Source organism: Artibeus jamaicensis, unplaced genomic scaffold, assembly GCF_021234435.1.
Source record: "Artibeus jamaicensis isolate MK-2021 breed Jamaican fruit bat unplaced genomic scaffold, CSHL_Jam_final scaffold_847, whole genome shotgun sequence".
Classification (NCBI taxonomy): domain Eukaryota; kingdom Metazoa; phylum Chordata; class Mammalia; order Chiroptera; family Phyllostomidae; genus Artibeus; species Artibeus jamaicensis.
The window spans coordinates 8362397-8382332 of NW_026522057.1; the positions used below are offsets into that span (position 1 = coordinate 8362397).

Genomic DNA, 19936 nt, shown 5'->3' on the forward strand with positions numbered 1-19936 from the left:
GCTGCGGCCCAGAAACTGGTCGTTTTCACGTCACTTACTGTAACACAGGAAAACAGGTCTTTCCTAGAGGATTTCTGAGCTTCTCTGCGTGTCTGTGTAGTAGGGATGCTGTTCACATCTGTGTTGCTGCCCGCATAAGAATCAGGCCATTTCCTGTTGTCACAAGACCAGGATTTGCCGCTCCTCTGCCTCGGGCACTGAGTCCGCAGGGGGCATGGTTGCCCATCCCGCTGCAGATCTTCGACAGCTTCGGCAGGACGTGACTCTATTCAGGTCCTTCCAGGCTTGGCGTTTTGGATTTTTAGAAGGTGCAGTGGGTGTAGTAGCCCATTTCTTTTGCACACAAGAAGCTTTATAAAATTTTATTCCCAAACCCCTTATTTTGAGAAGCTATTTTGTATATAAGAATACTGTTGAAATAGAACATTGGTTTTTCTAGATACTAAAGTTTTGTATATTGAGCAAGGTAATTCTGAAAGTTAAAACTTTAAATGTTAGAACGTTATGTTATTGTTAATTGTTCTATATTATATATTCAATAGGAAATCACGGTTTATCAATAAAAGTTAAAATTCCCATCTTGAAAAAAGAGGCCTTGAATGCCATGCTAAGCACACGAACTTGACCCTGAAGGCAGGGTGGCGACCCAGCTGGACACCAATGTAATGTGAAGTCAGACAGACCTAAGGCAAACCCCAGTTCTGCTTCCATGAAACCTTTGTTTTAGTGTGTCATGTGCAGAATGCAGATGACAAGAACAATACCTTGTTTAAAGCGCCGTTGCGGGGACTGAGTCCGGGTCTCCGGAGAGCTCCGCCCAGGGCCTGGCAGAGTGCCAGCCCAGCCGTGGGAGTGGGCGTCACCATCCTCACAGGGTATTGAGCAGGGGCTGCCAAGGTCAGCTCCGTGTTGTGTAAGGAAGGGTGTCTGGCTGCCCAGGGACTGGTCCAGGGAGGCTGTTGTCCGGGGGAGGGGCCAAGACAGCATGGGGATGGAGAGCCACGGGCAGGCTTGGGAGAGTGTGAGGAGATAACTTCTGCAGACTCTGAGACTTTGGGAATTGCTCGTGAATAATATCTAAATTCTGATTTTTTTTGTGCGTCCCCGGGCCTGGTGCCAAACCACCCAGGGGCTGGGCTTGATGGCCCCTCTCGGTTCCTCCTTGCAGCTCGCTCACTGACGCCATGCGGTGGGCTCCGATGCCCCTGTCTACACCGCCACCTCTGCTGCCTCCGCTGCTGCTGCTGGTGCTGGGGTGCGGGCCGAGGGCGGCCGCCGGTGGCGGCGCCGTAGGAGCAGCGGGCTACGCACCAGTGAAGTACGTGCAGCCCATGCACAAGGGACCTGTGGGGCCGCCCTTCCGCGAGGGCAAGGGCCAGTACCTGGGTGAGCACCACCTCCTCCCTCGCCAGGTCACAGCCCCTCAATCCCCGCCGAAGATCCCATCTCCACTTTCTTCCTGATGCTAGTCCGGGGCCTCCCGAGGGCCTCAGTCAGCTGGCTGGCTGCGGAGGTCTTTAGTGGGGTGGAGGAGGGGCAGGCAGGTGTGCGGGGTGGGGGTGGGGGAGTAGAGGGGCAGTAGTCTGCTCCAACCGGCTCTGGAGGGCGGCTGGCGCCACCTGGTGGCCATTTTACACCACGTCAAGCAGGGATGAGAAGGCTCCCCAAGCTCTGGAGGACGGCCCATCCTGGGTAACTTGGATGCTAAGAGCCCTGGGTGAGGACACCCTGAGGTCCCCAGGATTGCCAATGGACCCCCTAAACTCCATCTTTCATGAGAGCAGGGAGGGGGGAGCAGGGCATGGTCTTCATGAACAGATACAGGGCCTTATCTTCTCCCAGTGCACCCCGTGCTGGTGTGTGGGAGTGGGTAGATGGGTTCTCTGTCCTTCTGACCAGGCCCCTGACTACCCTTTCTCTTTCTCTCAGAAATGCCTCTCCCGCTGCTGCCAATGGATCTCAAAGGAGAGCCCGGACCCCCTGGGAAACCTGGGCCTCGGGGCCCCCCCGGCCCTCCTGGCTTCCCAGGAAAACCAGGCACTGGAAAGCCAGGATTACATGGGCAGCCTGGCCCGGCCGGCCCCCCTGGCTTCTCCCGGATGGGCAAGGCTGGTCCCCCAGGGCTCCCGGGCAAGGTTGGACCACCTGGGCAACCCGGGCTTCGTGGGGAGCCAGGGATACGAGGGGACCAGGGCCTCCGGGGGCCTCCCGGGCCCCCTGGACTCCCTGGGCCCTCAGGCATTGCTGTCCCTGGGAAACCAGGCCCCCAGGGGGTGCCCGGGCCACCAGGATTTGGGGGGGAGCCAGGGCCTCAGGGGGAACCTGGGCCCCCCGGTGATCGAGGCCTCAAGGGGGATAATGGGGTGGGTCAGCCAGGGCTGCCTGGAGCCCCAGGACAAGGGGGTGCCCCTGGACCCCCCGGCCTGCCTGGTCCAGCTGGCTTGGGCAAACCAGGTTTGGATGGGCTTCCTGGGGCCCCTGGAGATAAGGGTGAGTCTGGCCCTCCCGGGGTGCCAGGACCCAGGGGGGAGCCAGGGGAAGTCGGCCCAAAGGGGCCCCCTGGGATCGATGGTGTGGGGATCCCGGGGTCAGCAGGAGTGCCAGGGCCACAGGGCCCAGCAGGGGCCAAAGGAGAACCAGGGACCCGAGGCCCCCCTGGTCTCATAGGCCCCACTGGCTACGGGATGCCAGGACTGCCAGGCCCCAAGGGAGACAAGGGCCAAGCTGGGGTTCCAGGGCTCTTGGGAGACAGGGGCGAGCCAGGTGAGGACGGAGAGCCAGGGGAACAGGGCCCACAGGGCCTCGGGGGCCCTCCTGGACCTCCAGGCTCGGCAGGGCTCCCCGGAAGACGTGGGCCCCCTGGGCCTAAGGGGGAGGTAGGGCCCGGAGGACCCCCAGGAATGCCTGGCATTCGGGGTGACCAGGGGCCTAGTGGCTTGGCTGGGAAACCTGGACTCCCAGGAGAGAGGGGGCTTCCAGGGGCCCATGGACCCCCTGGACCAACTGGGCCCAAGGGCGAACAGGGTTTCACGGGGCGCCCCGGGGGACCAGGGGTGGCAGGAGCCCTAGGACAGAAGGGTGACTTGGGGCTCCCTGGACAGCCCGGCCTGCGGGGTCCCTCAGGAATCCCAGGACTCCAGGGTCCAGCTGGCCCTGTCGGGCCACAGGGTCTGCCAGGCCTGAAGGGCGAACCAGGCCTTCCAGGGCCCCCTGGAGAGGGGAAAGTGGGGGAACCTGGCGTAGCTGGGCCTACAGGGCCACCTGGAGTTCCCGGTTCCCCAGGACTCACAGGTCCTCCTGGGCCTCCTGGGCCCCCTGGCCCCCCTGGCGCCCCTGGGGCCTTCGATGAGACTGGCATCGCCGGCCTGCACCTGCCCGACGGTGGAGTGGAAGGCGCCGTGCTGGGCAAGGGCGGCAAGCTGCAGTTCGGGCTGGGCGAGCTGTCGGCCCACGCCACTCCCGCCTTCACCGCTGTGCTCACCTCGCCCTTTCCTGCCTCCGGCATGCCTGTAAAATTCGACCGGACTCTCTACAACGGCCACAGTGGCTACAACCCTGCCACGGGCATCTTCACCTGCCCCGTGGGCGGGGTCTACTACTTTGCTTACCACGTGCACGTCAAGGGCACCAATGTGTGGGTGGCCCTGTACAAGAACAACGTGCCAGCCACCTACACCTATGACGAGTACAAGAAAGGCTACCTGGACCAGGCGTCGGGCGGGGCTGTGCTCCAGCTGCGGCCCAACGACCAGGTCTGGGTGCAGATGCCCTCGGACCAGGCCAACGGCCTCTACTCCACTGAGTACATCCACTCCTCCTTTTCAGGGTTTTTGCTGTGCCCCACATAACCCGTGGGGCGCTGCTGCCCTGGCCGCCTCCTCTTTAGTGGTAGAGAGAACTTCTCAGTTACAAAGAATCTGCATTTAAAGAAAAAAACCAAAGGCTGGACAGAGGTGGGAACAGAGGGGGCCTGGCCCGAAGAGACTGACTTCGCTTCTCCCTCCATGCAGGCTGAGGCTGTTTCTGGAAGAGGCTGGCCTGAGTCCCTCCTTGCCCGACTGTCTGTGCGGTGTTGGGGTTGTGACCCCCTGGCTGCAGGCAGGGCCCCGGCACACTCAGTCCAGCTGTTGGGGGTCCCTGACTCCTGAGTCCCGGGCTCTGCTGGGTGGTGCAAGACGCTGCTTCTCTGTGAGTCAGAGCTGAAAGAGGACTGAGCTTCCCCTTCCATCCCCTTGGGTGGTGGGGGGCACATATTAGCAAACCCCTCCCTCCTGCTGCCCTCAGATGGCACCCGCTTAGGGAACGGGGCATAGCCTCCCGGTTTGTGGCTGGGGCTCTTCCAGCCACATGCTGGTGGGTCCCGGGAAGAGCTTCCCTCCCGGGAAAGGGAGAGGAGGGGGCCAGTGTGGACACCCTGCCATGACAGCCGTCCCAGGCGTGCTGCTGTGGCACCAGGCACGCAGAGGTGCGTGTTCCCTTCTGCAGCCCTCCAGTGCAGCCACGGGGGATGGGGTTTGTGCGGGCCGGGGCAGGACAGCAGGTCTTCACAGGCATCTCATCTCCTAGGCTGCCCCCACCAGCTCCGGCTTTGCTCATGCAGAGGGCTGCTGCCCAGGCCCCTGGACAGGGGCACAGGCAGGGTCCACTGTCAGTGAGTGGGAGTATTCCGCCCTTCTTCTCTTTTTGCTCCCTGGGAGGAGGGCTGACTTTCTCACACAAAATTGTAAGGGATCCTTGCCACCCCCAACCCAGGTGACCCCAAGCGGGCCTTTTGTTTGGCCCGCAGAACCAGGTGCGCACGAGCTTGGGGGCAGAGGCTCTGCTTGCTCTTCCTTAATAAGAACCACATGTACGTGTCTACTGAAGGGGTTAACTGGAGGGGCTTCCTCTCCCCCTGCCTCTGGTTCCGATTTCCTGCTCTAAGCAGGATTAGGGCCCGGGAGGCCAAGGCTTTGGGGGAACGGGCGCCAGTAGGCCCCTGTGGAACGAACTGGCTCTGGGTGTTTCGGCAGTTCCCCCGGTCAGAGCTCCCCTCCAAGAGACAGGCAGGACCCCCTCCCCTCTCCTCAGCCCCCAGTCCAAGCTGAGTGGGTAAAGCCAAGGTTAGTGTTGGGGCAGGGATGGTGGGCACTCTTGCTCACGCAAGGATGGCCACTCTCCCAGCGGCGGGGGCCTCCCCAGGCCGGCAGGCCTCCCCGGGCCAAACGCGAGCCCGGGTCAGTCAGCGTGACCTGCCGCACTGCTCCCGTTCCGCCCGGCCAGACCGTCCCTGTAGAGAATGGAGGGTAACGGCTGACTTCTGGCCCGCTGAACAGCAGCTCCCACGGGCCCCTTGCCAGTCCTCCTCCCCACGACGTCTCCCAGCGGAGCAGGCCGACCCACTACTCAGGCTAACTTTCAAAAGGAGAAATGAAAACCCAAATCTGCCCAAGTGACACTTTAAGAACAGGTTTTGGTTGGGGTTCACGGGGGATTTCTTACTCCCGAACACCTGAGAGAACTATCTCAAACCATACCTGGTGGGCCCTTTGCTCGGCCCCCTTCCTGGGTCAAAGCCACCGCCGTCTTGACCTGTTAGGGAGGGGCTCTGATGGGCCGAAATTCATCCGCTCCCGGTGGGAACCCGGGGACTAAGGAGGGTTTAGGGGAGCCAAAAAAGCTATTTCACAAAACTGAGTTTCTGCTCAGTCACTCCTGACGCTTTTGAGAGGGGTGGTTGGTGCTTCTGAAATGTTATGTTCCAGGTGTTGTCTACTTAATTGGCCAGCTTGGTTAAGTGATGTCAGGTTTTAACAATGAAAACTACATTACCTTGTGTGTTTTTATATTGATTCGTTTTTTCTTAAGATTAAGGTTTAAACATTTTTTAAATTTCATTTCTTACTTGGTATAAGAAGCTTCTCTACATACCTAGTATGTGTCCGGTGTCACAGAACATTTGGGGAAAATGCATTTGGAGGAATTAAAGAAATCAGGATTTCTCTTTGAAAAGAAAAACCATGGTGCCGACTGCACCAACTCGGCCTCAATAAATCTGTCATATAAACCAGTACAGCGCCGGGACGGGCGTTGACGCAGGGCAGTCTCCAGACCCTGGGTTTTATGAGGCGTCCAGGGCGCCTGCTGGGGCTCTCGCTCCGAGCCCCCTGGAGCTGCCCAGGCGCGGGCTCCGTCACCGCTACATCAGGGACGCGCAATGCTCCTCAGCTACCCCGGCTCCGCACCAAGGAAGTGCCCTGCGGCACTCCAAGAAACCAAAGGATCAAGCTTCCCTGGAACATTCCTGCAAGTTCTCGGGGGCAGTGGGGCGTGACGACTAGCTCAGGACCCCGAGGGCCAAGTTTCAACATCTGATACAAATTATGAATGAAATCAGGAATCTTTGCTCTCGTGGGCAGGGCAAGTGCCAGACCCAGTGCTTACAGCTGGGCTGCTGCAGCTGTCCGGGGCAGAGCGCACCCACCCCACATCCTGCCATGATCGGCAACTAGGATCTGCCCCTGGCTGTGGAAATCGGGGTGACATACCCGAGGCCAGCCCCATGCCCTGTCACGTCCTGTGGTTGGCCCCAGCCTGGCAGAACCCTGTCTGGGCGGAAAGCACACCTGCTTAGCAGCCCCGAGACCTCAGGCCAGCTGCAGAGGGCACGACTCTCTCCCCTAGGGCTGGCAGGATGCTCAGAGACTGAGCCCTGTTTGATGGAGGCGTTGCCTCCCTTTCAATTTTCTCTTCTTTGAAATGGACGGTGTGCAGAACATCCTAAAGGCTGAGGCCTTTGACTGGGGCCCGAGATGCCCAACGAGGCAGCTTTCAGGGCCCCCCAGGCCGATGTGCTTCCCCAACCAGAGCGAGCAGTTTGGGGATAGGAAGGCGCCCTCGGCCTCCTCCTACGGGGTTCCATTTCGGGCCTGCCAGGGCCTGGGCCCTACCTGGGGAGCAACACATGAAGTCAGGCTCTGAGAGCAAGAAAACCTGTCTTGGTCCCTGCCCCGTGCCGGGGTCGCTTTGCGTGGTCTCTGACAGGAAAAGTCTACTCTGCCCTTCCCTGCAGAAGGACACAGCTGGCAGAACAGGAGGAAATCGCCTCAAAAACCCAGCAGCTCTCGCCCTGGGATCCTAGCTCCTAGGAGGGTGCAGTCCAGACAGAGAGAAGCCAAGCACGAAGGGTCGAGGTGGGGAGAATCCACTCCGGGCAGAAGAGAAACAGAGGGAACCATACTGGGATTTACCAAAATCCGTTTATTGCTCTGTGACTCCTGCTGGAAGCTGTTAGGCCCCGTGACGGCCAAGGGCCAGATGTGTATGGAGGTCGGTTCAAGTGCCTGTCTCTTCTGTCCAGGGAACCTGCTGCTGGGACCCTGCCCAGTCAAAGACAGGCTTCCGGGCAAATGAGCTAAATCCCACCCAGAAGTGACGCTGCTGTGGATCACGTCCACCTCCCCAATTCTATGTCCTAGATGATAAAAAAAAATGCCACAGGTACCCTCCAATAAAACCTGCCCTGGTTCCTCCTGTCCGCCTGAGGAGCAGGGGTGCCCAAGGCTCTGTAGGAAGCCGGAAACCCAGCACCAGGGCGGCACCAGTCCCTCACTCACTGTTCCAACGGCCTCCCCCAGAGACCCCAGCCCTGGGAGTGTACTCCGCCCACGCGGCCGGAAGACTGAGGCAGGGAGCAAAGTCCGAGGAAGCTCAGGGTTTCCAACCTGAGCTGAGGTTGGTCCCGCCGGACATGGCAGAGCCCCAGCAACTGCAGCCCTCATGGACTCTTCTGGAAGACTCGGTGCAGGCTCTGGGCCAGGATGTCTGTCTCTTCATAGCCCTCGCAGCTTTGCTGCCAGCTCTCTGGCACCTGTTCTATCCCATAGTAGGCACCAGCAATGGCCCCAGCCATGGTGGCAATGGTGTCTGTGTCCCCACCAAGTGAGATGGAATAGATGAGAGTCCTCTGGAGGCTATTGAAGGTAGAGGGGATCTCGGGGTCGGGCTCCATGCAGCGCAGGAAGCAGTAGATGGCGGTGGGCACAGATTCAAAGGCAGCAATGCCGTTGCCTGTGGGGACACCAGATTATAGGGACTCGACTCCACGCCCCCACAGGTCCCTGGGCTTCCTGCCACCGGCCACAAGCCAACACTCTCAGCTTCAAGTTGAGCTGTGACTAAGATCACAGGCTCTACAGCAGGGTGTCAAACTTGTTTCCACCAGGAGCCACATCAGCCTTGAGGTGGCCTTCAAAGGACCAAATGTATTTTAGGACTGGATAAATGTAACTGCTCCGTAACAGTTAAGGAGTTGAAATCGGCCCTTTGAAGGCCACCTGGAGGCAGATGCCGCCCCTCCTCTATCGCTACCTGGGTTGAAACCCTGGCTCCTCCACCTGCTGGCTGGGTGCCGGGAAAGCACCCTAATGACCAAGATTCCTGTATCTTGGGTTTGACTCCTTGTGTAGAGTGGATGGGATTAGGAGCTCTCACAGGGCTGGTTTATATCGAACAGACATAAAGCATTCTGCACAGTGCCCAGAATACAGTAAAAGTGCTATATAAATAAACAGTGGTTATCGGCATCAGCTATGAGAACTGGTGGTCAGCTGCCACTTCTGGGAATATTTACCTGTGAGGCTGAAGGAGGTGCTGTAGCCCCAGAGCAAGAAGGTGCTACGCTCACTCAACACCTGTCATGGACCCTACAGAGCTGGCTCTGTGTCACACCAGCCCCAGGTAAAAACAATGGCAGGTACGACCCCTTGCTCCCCTCTCACCCAAGGCCAGACCTGACCCTGAAGGATGACAGGTGTAGGGGGACTGCCCACCTAGTTCAGACACCACCTCCTCTCTTGTCACCGAGTCCTGTTCTAGAAGCTCTCCGATCTTCTTCAGGCGGCTGGAGTATGGACGTTCCTCCATGCCCAACCTGTGGGTTGGGGACAAGATTGCAGGGAAGCTGAAGTCGGGCCAGGCAGGGCTGTGTGGGAGGGTGAGGTGGGGACGTGGCCAGGCTGACACCCAGGCCCAGGTGTCCTAACAAGAACTGGGTGAGGGCTGGGTGTGAGCTGCCTGCTTTGTTGTCTGGGACCCCAAACCTTGCTTGAAGCACACAGCCAAGGTGAAGAGACTCTCCACACCCCTCCCTAGAGTCTGCAGCTAAGGAAGGTCTCAGCTGTGACAATACCAGAGGAATCCACCCTATATGCATGCACACTCACAAACACACCTCCAGCCGCCTCCATCCCACATACTCACTCCTTGGCATCTGAGACGGACTGGGAATCACTCTCCAGCTCCTCCATGTGGCCCAGGAGTTGCTGGAGGAAGTGCTCACTGGACAACTCCCCCTGCAAGGCCAGGTGCACAGCCAGGGCCTGCAGGATGGCGCCATTGTAACCCAGGGAGGAGGCGTGTGTCAGCTGGGCCGAGAGCCGGGCAAACTAGGGCAAAGGCAGTGGAGACTAAGACCCGCTGTCACAGAACCCAGAGAAGAGGGGGGCAGGGAGGGGACAGCCCAGAAGCCAGCCCGCCCAGACTACCTTCTGCACATCCTGGATGCTGCTGTAGGCTAGGGAGATGCCAGCCACCCGCATGGCACCCCCGTTGCCATAGGAGCCTTTCCCGTTGAACTGGGCTCGAGCAGGCTCATAGACGTCTCGGCACTTGGGGCTCAGGAGCTTCTTGAAGACAGTGATTACTCCAGCACCATAACCCCTGTCGGGTTCTTTTCTGTACTCCTGAGCAAATCTAGGGGATGGAAGGAAGGCAGGATGAGGGTTTCAAAGATGCCTGTCGGTGCAGGGAGAGAAGAAACCTGGCTGCTTTGGGAAACCAGGAAGCCCCGGGCCTAAGGAGTCTGTTCCAGTAGGGCTGTCATTTCTAGCCTGGGAAGCTGCAGTGGCCCTAGAAGTCGTTTCCCGCTGAGGGTGGGGTCCCAGCATGCACGACACCACTGCTCTGGCCAAGGGGTGCAATAACGCTGCCCACCTGGCTTGCCTCATCCCAGGACCATCCCCCTTACCTGTGAGCCATGTCCACCTCGTCAAAAGCCTCCTTGGACAGCAGGGACTGCACCAGGGCCCTGGACATGGCTGTGTCATCTGTGTAGTACAAAGTCTCTGCAGGGACAGGGTTGGGGGGCGGGGGGAGAGGAGTTGCAGGGCTCAAGGGTGGCAGCTTGGGCCTCCTGCTCACGCCTTTTACTTTCCACTTCTAGAATGCCGTAGTCAGCCTCTCACTCCCACCCAATTTCCTGGGCTCCAGGCCTTGGGGTTTTCAGTAATTCTTTGTTCCGAGTCAGTGACCACATCCTGCTGATTTTGGAAGGAAAACCTTCCAACCCCTCTGGCTGCCAGAGCAGCAGCTCTAGCCTTAATACTAACTGCTATGGGCCTCTCAAACGTTCTGTGCATTCCCTACCCCCTACCAGCCCATATGCGCAGCCAGAAAAATCTTCCTAGGAGTACCACACCCTTTTCCTTATCTCACTCTCCTGCTCTAAATGGCTCTCCGTTGCCTTCAGGACGAGGCCCATGTTCACTGCCTTCGCATTCAAAGTTCTCCCCTCTTCACTCATACCTCACCCCCAATCCCCGGGACCAGTGTTGGAGGCTGGGTCAAGTCCTTCCAGCCAGCAGCACCCATCCCTCCTGCTGTCCCCAATCCTTCCTCTGGGTGCCCAGGAGGACCACCCTGGCATGTCCAACACAGCACCACTGCTTATGTGGTGACTTTGCAAACAGGCCATAAAAGGACTAGGGACAGGGACTGGATTTTATTTGAAGAGCCAATTACAGAGAACAAAGTACACTCCAGCAAGCCCCATTTCCTGTCCTTGCATCTGCCATGCCACCCTCTCTCTGTGCACGCCAAGCCCCGACCCCACTTTCCCCTCCCCTTGTACTGCCAGGAGGCCCACCACCTACTTCACCAGGACCAGAGGCTAACAGCCCTCGTATCTACAGCTGTACTCTCCAGTCTCCCTAGAGGGAGGAAGGCCCTCCCCCGGTTCACCCCCCCCCCCCCCGCCCAGTTCCTGGGGAGCTGGTTCTTCCTTTGTCCCCTCTTCTGTTTCCTCAGTATCTCCCTACGTGGTGGAGCAGCACCCACTTGCACTCGCACCCTGCTTTTCCCCAGGGAACCACTTCTCTCCCATTCTCGGTCCATGTGATTAGCGCATGGAGCTAAAGCCACCTCTAGCCTGGTCAGGGAGCACACCCATTCCTTTGTTCAGGGAGGAACAGATGACCTAAACCTAAGACTCCTGGGAATTTTTTATGGGGACTACTGCAGAGAAAAATTCTTCCTCTGTGGGAGCTGATGGGGGCCACCGCAAAAGGGTCTGCCAAAGGGAGTGAAGCCCACCAAGAAGAACGCAGATCTGAACAAGGAGAGGAACTAGGTCTGGGGAGGGCCTCGCTTGAAGCCAGGCCTCTTGACCTCAGTTCCGTCAACGTGTTCTTGCTCAGGCCATTTTGAGTTCGGTTTTCTGCCAAACCAAAGGGTCCCTAAGGGACCCTTTCTTGCACCAAAGGGTCCTAAAACACCTCTTAACCTAAAACCTGTTTTACCCTCATGTTAACACCAAACCAAAATGGAATTAAAAACTGTGCCTGCATCTTCCCTTCTCTCCTTCCCTTCATGCTAAATCATACTCTATTTCCCCGTTTCCTCCTAAACCCACTGAATTCTGACTTCCAGGCTTCAATCTTCTAGGGAAAACGCTTTTCTAAATCCAAATTGCCCTCTTCTTAACCTGTCTGCAGCACACCGGGGACCAGCGTTTTCACCTTGAAATGTGCTGGGGTTTTGTTGACACGCTGCCTGCTTCTCCTCCTGTCAAACTTTTCTTCTCTAGCTCCTTTTCCTCTTCCAGGGTTCAGCCCCTATTCCTTGCTATACTACAGCTCTCCAAGAATCATCCCCTGCTTGACCCTCAGACGGGATATTGAGCCCAGATCCGAGTGAGGAGTTGATTGCGCAAGGAGAGGGAGAAGCGGGGGGCGGGGCCTTATAGGGACAACAAAGGCAAAGGCAAAGGCAAAGGCAAAGGCACGGGAACAGGCCTGGGCTAGAGGACCCATGATGTGAGAGGAGCTGAGCCACAGAAAGCGAGTACGGGTCGGTGTAAGATGAAACCGGCCAGGGAGGAAGGGCCGGCCTGGTAGGACAAGCAAAGGAATTTGGCTCTATCTTAAGGGTAATGGAAAATCACTGCAGACTTTCGTGTGGGGGAAGCCGCGATAAGATCTGTTTTGAGCCGTGCGCTCCCTGCTGAGTGGAGAATGGACTCGGGGTGCATTGATTCCAGACGGCTGGGTGAAGAGTGGTAAAATCGGTAGTATGTATATAGTGGACTAGGCGCAATTTAGGAGAATGACGCCCAGGTTTCTGGCTTGCACAACGGTAAGGATGGTGTTGCCACGCCCGGAGTTGGGAAAGGTTCTGGTGACGATGGTGCTCGGATTTCGCCATGCTGAGCTCAGGATGCCCTGCAAGCCGTCCAGCCCCCAGATCTGGCCGCAGCCGCCCTACAGAGCCTCACTTCCTAACACGCGCCTCTCCCCACGGCGCTTACACCCCGTGCTGAATCCTCCGTGGGCACAGCCTCCGCCCTCGCCAGCTCTGTTCCGCCCACCTGTCCGCGCGCTCCCTGGAGAGCCGGGGTCGGGCTCCAGGCTCTGGACGTGATGCAGGACTGACGTCAGGTTGACGGTGTCGTGCGCCTCGTAGAAGGCGCCTACGCAGTCCCCGAGCAGCGCGCCAGCTAGGCAGCCTCGGAAGCGAGAAAGGGAGCGGGCTGCCCCAGCCCCTCCGCAGCCCGCCGTCATCGCTGCCACCACAGCAGCCGCCATTGGCGCTGACCCGACACCACTTCCGGTGCGGCTGGCATGTGCCCCAAGGTGCGCTTAGCCCCTATCCCCTTGCGCCCCAGCCCACAGCGCTACCCAGTGGCCGGGAGGCGCAGGTCCGCGTGCTAGGGACCAGAGCCGGTCCTGCAATGCTAGTTGAATTCCACTAGGCCTTTGCTTTTGGCCCCCATTTTCCCTCCCCCTGTCTGTAACCGGTGTCACATCTGGCAGGAGGGCCACTAAAGGGTCCCAGAAGTGACTATCGGACCGCAGCAGTCCTGCCCTTTCAGGCCACTGCCTTCGGGGTCCTGCCTTTCTGAAGCCTCACTCTGCCCTACCACCCCAGCCCTCCCACGGCAGCCCCTTTCCTTGGCCCCCACGCAGGTCTGGGCCTGCATCCTCAAATCCCACTGTGATGCTAGCCTCCTGTGGGCCTCCCCTGGGCCTTAAAAGGTCTGGCAAGGGTTCAGCTAGGGCAGAGCTGATCGAAAGTCATCCTGCTGTAGCCCAGCGAGTGCAGACCTAGGCCAAAGGGCTCCCTGAAAAGGAAGAAGGGATCGGATTTGGAATTTGGGGCTTGGTGGATGATGGTCACCATTTTTGCTCCTTCATTCACAGGAGGGCCATTTACTCTCTGCTGACTACATGCAAGGGTAGCAGAAAACCTTCTAGACTGAGAACCCCAACATTTATTAGATTCATTTTCTCCAAACCCCTTTCTCTTCCATTCCCTCCCACCTAACCTTCCTCTCCCCCCTCAGCCCCCAAGGCTAGGCCAGCTCCAGCTGGCACCTCTTGAGTGGACTCATGGTACGGTTTGTGGTGCGGGTGAAGGTGTCCACCTCGGGCGTAAACTTCTCAGCAGGCACAGTCAGCTTCCGACGAATGTCCATGCACTTGGTGTCCAACAGCATGGAGTTGGCCTTGCAGGCGATGTCAGCCTGCAGCCGGGCCAGGTGCTTGTACAGGGCATCCAGAGCATCCCTGGGGGAGGAGGCGGTAACAACCCACCAGCCCTGCATGAGGCTGGAAGGTGAAAGAAGGCAGCAGGAAAGCCAGCAGGCAGCAAGTGCCCCTCCTGCCCACTCCCACAAACCTACTGTGCTTGTGCCAGCTTCTGCTTTAGGGCAGCTATGGTTGCCTCTAACTGGTGGACCTCATCCGTGAGCCCGTACTGTGCCTGGAGGCAGAGATGAGGGTTGGGAGTCCCAGGTCAGCCATACTATCCTTCAGCCCAAGGGCTTGGGTATGCCTTCTGCCAGCACCCCTGCTCCACCAGAGCTATGTGCTGGGTGGGGAGTGATCCTGGGGAAACTTTAGCAGGTGGGCAGTGCCCCACTGGGGTGCCCTCGCACCTGGTCCCGGCAGAGTTCCACATTGGGCCGGTAGGTTCTGGACTCCAGCCGGGTATGGCATAGCTTCAGGTCCAGTAACTTCCTGCGCAGATCCTCCTCCAGGTTCCGGATGTCCTCCTGTAGCTCAGCAATTTCCTCCAAGGTCTGCAGGGGACAGAGTGACCAGTGTCCACTGGTCGAAGCCACCATGGTGCACCCAGGGCTTCCTGGATGGGCACTGGGCTCCTCATCCCACAGTGGGAGGGAGAGGGCTCACATTCTTCTCCTGCCACTTGAGCTCACTGTAGGCTTTCTCCATCTCCCGCAGCCGCTTCCTGAATGCGAATTCTGTCGCAACCCTCTGGGCTTCAAGTTCATTGTTGGTCTGAAGGACAGGAAGTGGGCCAGGCAAGAAAGAGTGGAAGCTCATGACCACCTGAGGATGCCGCTCAAGTGCAGGGTTGGGAGGCCACGTGGCAACAGGGAACAAAAGCGAAAGGCATGAGTGCACACTCTGGCCACCTGTTAGCCCTGGAGGAGCAGGGTCAGGGGAGTGGTCAGCTACCTCAGCAATGGTGAGGAAGATGGCCTCCCTCAGCTCTCTGGCTTCCTTCATCTCAGCCTCCGCCCGGTTCTTGTTGAACTGACTGAACTCATCCCACTGTTGGAGCGTGGAGGAGCTGCGGGTGGCGGGAAATTCCAAGGTCATAAACCTAGGGCCACCGTGGGGTTGGGGGCAGGAGAGACTGATGAAAACACTTCTTACCCATTGGGGACACGGGTGGGATTGATCTTCAGAGAGATGTTTGGGGACTTGAGGTTGAGAGAGAGGCAACCTCTGTCGATGTCCAGGGTCTCCATTTTGCCCCGGTGGTCGGAGTTGAGCTGCTGTCGGACTTCCTGCAGGAGGCTGGGGAAGGAGCAGATCAGCTCACCATCCTTCGGAGCCCCCAGACTCAGCCCCCATTGTCCTGCAGGGCCCCTGAGGGGTGGGGAGCCGAAGTGACAACGGAGCTGTTGCTGCAGCTGGGACAAAGATCACAAAGCTGGATGAGCTCCTCACAGACAAAATGATGACACCCACATGCTTGCACACAACCACAGGGGCACACGTATCAGTTACGCTCACAAAGGCTTGCACGTACACACTCACAATAGGGTATTCAGCCAGAGGTGGTGGCAAATGGGCTTCATCGCTCATATTTCCAATCAATTGACAATGGCTCTCTAAGCAGGGCGGGGAGAAGTACTCTGAGGGCATGTCTAGGCCGTGGAAAAAGTGTTACAATCAGTTAGTGGTTTCTGCCGTGGACGCAGCAGGGACTGAAGGTGGCCTGAGGGCCAGCTGCTCGTCACCCACAGCCCACACGTTACACATTTAAGACACGCAGCCCTCGGGTGCAGGCGCGCATGAGAACGACCCATCTCTTCCTTACCAGAGCTTCTCAAAAGTCTGGCTGATCTTCTGTTGCAAGGCCTTCTTGGTGGCATCGATGACCTCCACCTCCTTGTGCAGCTCTTCCTCCACAGGGTCCTTCACCACGTCAATGTCACGCCGACTGTCCCGCAGGGTCAGGCACTCGATCGCCACGTCCAGAGGCAGGTTCTTGGCCTGCAGGTTTTGCTCTGCTGATTCTTTCATCTGGAAACATGAAGGCACAGAAGGAGGCTGGTGGGCCACTCACTGGGGGGCCGGCTTTCATTCCCATGTTAACGGAGGGGCCAGCGAGTGACTCAGATGGACATGCCACTAAATGCCCCTTTGCGGGTTCCCAGACCTCAAGGTGGGGAAGGAAGGGGGGCCTTGCCGAGGGGTTTCCTGTCCGCACCCCCTGCTCAGCTCCCTGCCTGTGTCAGTGCGTCGATCTCTGCATCTAAATCCGTCAGACACTTGTCCAGCATCTCCTTCCATCGGTTGACTGTGTCCACCCTCTCTGCCAGTCGGGTCCTATTGTCGTGTTCATCCCAAATGGTCTGGAAGAGACAGTGCCAGGTAAAGAGGGTGCTTGGGTTTCGGGACTATCCCTTTGCCCCCTGGAGCCCCCGTTCCCAACCTGATTGTTGGTCTCATTACGGAGGACCCGGGCCTCCTGGCGGATCTGGTGTGACGCATCTCGCTTCAGCTCAGCGTTGGTGGACAACAGTTGTGCATTGGTGTGCCAGTCCGGCAGCCGGAAACGTTGGCTGGGCTTGAAACTCAGTGTGGCCATGGTGCTGGGCGCCTAGGCCAGTTCCAAGACACCCACCCCTGCTGGAGAGGGGGACAGGGCTGCGGGAGACTGCTCGGGAGGGCTTCTTCTAGGTCAAACACCCTGTCCAAAGCTCCTGCTGCTGTCCACTCTGCTCCAAGGCCCTTGCTACAGGAAGCCTGCTCGGGAACAGCCCTTGATTTGCTCAACTTCGGATGAGGCATTCACTAAGTTTCCTCCTACCCGCCCATCCACAAATACTAACTCAGGGTGTGTGTGTGGTGCCAAGAGCTTGGTGGAGCTGGTGGGTGGGTGGGGCTTAACAGGAAAAATAGCCCTGGATCGTTTCCAACCCTGCTTTCATCAACCAGATCTTGGGGAGCTTTCTCTTCATTCTCCATCCGGCTTTGGTCAGGACCTGCGAGAGTCCTAAGAGAACAACCCTTTTCTCCACCCAGAGAGGACAGGCTAGTTTTGCCCGGGATATGGGTTGGCATAAGGGAGGGGTTTGTTTTGTTTGTTTTCCCCCCGGGGATTGGGGCGTGTGCTGGTCCTCCTCCCCATCTGCTCATCGCACTCCCTCCGCCCCCCTGCCCCCCCCCACCGGTGGAGGAGGAGCAGCTGGGGTCCGTTTAGCTCCCAGGCGAACTCCGCACCTCCCTTCCCCAGGATAATCGTCTTTGGTTTAAATTACTTGCTCCCCTGGCCTCTCACCTCCTTCCCAGCTCGGCCTTCCACCTCCTCTGGCCAGCTCCTCGGTTAAGTTCCCTGGTTGCTAGGCACCCGCGGGTCCCTGAGCTGGTTACCATCGCCTGCCCCGTGTTTACGTTGGCAACAGAGGGGCTGGGGTGGCCGGGGCCTAGAGGCGGCTGCGGGCCCGCGGCTGCGTGATGGGGCGTGAGGAGGCCCTGGCCAGGAGGACGTGGCGTTCACTTCATTTACAAGTTAAACATTTTAATGTTGATCACTGTTATGCATCAACATCATAAAACTTACATACATAGAAAAAGTAATCTCCCGCCCATGCATTCCCTAGCAGGTATCCTTCCAGAAGTGTGAATATATTTGAGATTATTTGCACGCATTCCTTTGGTGCTGCCCTGTCCAACAATGTCATCCATCTGCCTGACGGCACGGAAGGAATGATGATCGCATTCTGGGAGGGCACATCCCTGGGAGTGGTAATTGCAACATTAGAAGCAAAGCTTAAAACCCAACCATTTTTAAAAAGAGAAGGAAAAACAATTCGACCGTGCCAGTACTGTTCTAGGCCTTGGGAAATGGTAATCTTACTCATTTTTAGAGACAGGGTAAGAAAGAGATGGAGAGAAACACTGACCATATCAGTTGCCTCTCCTACACTTCTGGACGGAGGGACCAAACCCGCAACCCAGGCATGTGCCCTGACCTGGAATTGAACCAGCAGCCTTTCAGTTTGCAGGCTGCAGCTCAATCCACTAAGCCACATCAACTAGGATGGAAATGTTAACATTTACTATTTGTAACTATTAGGCGAGGTAGGCATCATCTCCGTTTCTCAGGTATCTAAAAACCACGTCCTCTGGGCGCTATGACTCCACACTGCCTCTAGTGGTGGCGCGGGAAATCGAGAGGAAGGCAGGGATGCAATTTCTAGCCCAGGGCCTAGTCCTCTCATGGGGTCGGTGCAGAAGGACCTTAGGAAGAGGGGGGTGGGGTGCCATTATCATGTTCGTCTTACAGGCGAGAAAACTGAGGCACAGAGAATCGAGGAACGTGCCCAGGGTCACATAACTAAGTGGGAGAGCCTGGATCCAAGGCAGGCAGTCTGCCTCAGAGGCCAAGTTCAGGTTTGATGGTTGAGGGAATGAGAGGAGTCCAAGAAGACTCCTCAGTTTGAAAACCTCAGTGGTTGGTGGGATGGCGTTAACCTTCCTAAAGGAAGGCGAGGCAGAGAACCAAGAACTTGGTGGGCGAAGGGAGGAGAAAGCTGGCTTTTGAGGAGTTTGCGGTGCTTGTGGTAGACCCAGGTGCTGTCCAGACACGTGAGAAATGCGACCCTGGCAGAAAGACTGGGGCGAGAACATTTTCCGAACCGATGACCACAGAATATTTTTTCCCATAGACTTTTCTAAATCCTAATACATGGCTCATAAACCAGACATACATGGGAAATTGTGCTATAGCTCTTTTACTAGGATTAAAGAAGACCATAAAACATGTCTTGGACAAAGTCATGAAATCCAAAGACCTACAACCAAGACTGCTCTATCTAGCAAAACTTTCATTTAGAATGGAAGGGCAGATAAAATGCTTCTCAGATAAGATCAAATTCAAGGAGTTCATCATCACCAAGCCCTTATTATATGAAATGTTAAAGGGACTTATCTAAGAAAAAGAGGTTAAAAAAACATGAACAGTGAAAGGACAACAAACTCACAGTTATTAACAACCACACCTAAAACAAAAGCAAACTAAAAGGACAGCTAGATCAGGAGTGGAAACATAGAAATGAAGATCTCAAGGAGGGTTAGCAACAGGGGAGTGGGAGGAGGAGAAGGGGGGAGAAGGTACAGAAAATAAGTAGCATAGACAGTAGATAGAAAATAGATGGGGGGCAAGAATAGCATGGGAAATATAGAATCTAAAGAACTTGAGACACACGGTCATAAACTAAAGGGAGGGTAATGGTGGGGACGGGGGGATAGGGTGGAGGGGAATGAAGGGGGGGAATAGAACAACTGTAACAGCATAATCAATAAAAAAATTTAAAATAATAAAATAATAAAAAAGAACGAGTAATGCCGTGTTCTAGTAAGGAACGGCTCCACTAAATGTATTGTTTACCTCTGCCCAGAAGTTTGGGGCATGTGTAACGCGCAAACACACTGCTGAAGAATTTCAGACCTTGGCAAATACCCGGCAACTCCTCAGTGCGTTCACCAGGGAGGTGTTTTCTGCTACAGTGGGTTATGATAACCCCGAGGCCCCGCAAACGCTCCGGGTGATGTCGGTTTCAACTTTCCTCCATTTTTTCTGCTAAAAAAAATTTAGATCAGATGACATTTACCATTTGGAAGAAAAGAGGTCTCCTAGCTGAGCAAACGGCCAAATAAGTGGATAGCCGAGAACTGAGAGAAAGAAGGCTCACACATTACCACAATCCCTGTAAGTTGGGGATATTTTTGGTTCCTATTGGTAGACTTGTGTATTTATTGAAATGAAATAGGAAACTTATTTTTAATCACTAGTGGGCAGTTTTAGCTCTGTGTTTTGTGATCATCTTGATATCTGGTCAAATGTGGACTCATAAAAAGAGCCCCATATGCTCAAAGGAACCCTCACACAGGACATATATACGTTATATCCAAGGAGCGAGTTACTCTGTTTGTGGCAGGAATAAACATCCTTTCTCTGTTTAATACATGTAGTAGCAGCGCGGGGATGGTTTCTCTTGGGTAAAGCAGCCACATCTCGAATGAACGTCAGGAAGAGGAAGATAGGCGCACGGCTGTCATGTGTCTAGTTGTAGTTCCCTTTAGTTGGCTGCGCCGCCTCTTCAGATTTAAAGACCCTGAGTATCCATTCGGTATTCTCA

At 56.6% G+C, this 19936-nt stretch overlaps 3 protein-coding genes across 9 annotated transcripts in view; 1 reads left to right on the forward strand and 2 right to left on the reverse strand.

Moving 5' to 3' along the window:
- Window positions 1-5817, forward strand: part of COL8A2 (collagen type VIII alpha 2 chain) — a 25030-nt gene extending 19213 nt beyond the window's left edge. For all 5 annotated transcript variants that reach the window (XM_053660720.1, XM_037149704.2, XM_037149703.2 and 2 more), the window contains 2 exons: window positions 1169-1386; window positions 1930-5817. In XM_053660720.1, the coding sequence (XP_053516695.1) occupies window positions 1185-1386; window positions 1930-3848 (2121 nt within the window). In that variant the 5' untranslated portion in view covers window positions 1169-1184 and the 3' untranslated portion in view covers window positions 3849-5817. The remainder of the gene's footprint in view (window positions 1-1168; window positions 1387-1929) is intronic.
- Window positions 5818-7219: 1402 nt separating this feature from the next.
- On the reverse strand, window positions 7220-12869 carry ADPRS (ADP-ribosylserine hydrolase). Its single transcript, XM_037149651.2, has 6 exons — window positions 12623-12869; window positions 10007-10103; window positions 9525-9732; window positions 9241-9425; window positions 8811-8911; window positions 7220-8049 (listed from the first exon to the last, which is right to left on the reverse strand). Exons 1-6 carry the CDS (start codon window positions 12837-12839, stop codon window positions 7757-7759), a joined length of 1101 nt encoding a protein of 366 aa, XP_037005546.1. The 5' UTR covers window positions 12840-12869; the 3' UTR covers window positions 7220-7756.
- A 654-nt stretch (window positions 12870-13523) lies between these two features.
- TEKT2 (tektin 2) lies at window positions 13524-16894 on the reverse strand. 3 transcript variants are annotated; one of them, XM_037149649.2, is made up of 9 exons: window positions 16225-16894; window positions 16019-16144; window positions 15607-15812; window positions 14937-15080; window positions 14736-14850; window positions 14448-14555; window positions 14192-14335; window positions 13937-14016; window positions 13524-13820 (listed from the first exon to the last, which is right to left on the reverse strand). In XM_037149649.2, the coding sequence occupies exons 1-9, from the start codon at window positions 16378-16380 to the stop codon at window positions 13607-13609; spliced, it is 1293 nt and encodes a 430-aa protein (XP_037005544.2). In that variant the 5' UTR covers window positions 16381-16894; the 3' UTR covers window positions 13524-13606. The 3 variants fall into 3 exon arrangements, with proteins under 3 accessions (XP_037005544.2, XP_037005543.2, XP_037005542.2); XM_037149648.2 differs by having other exon boundaries at window positions 14448-14606; XM_037149647.2 differs by having other exon boundaries at window positions 14448-14850.
- Window positions 16895-19936: the final 3042 nt, after the last annotated feature.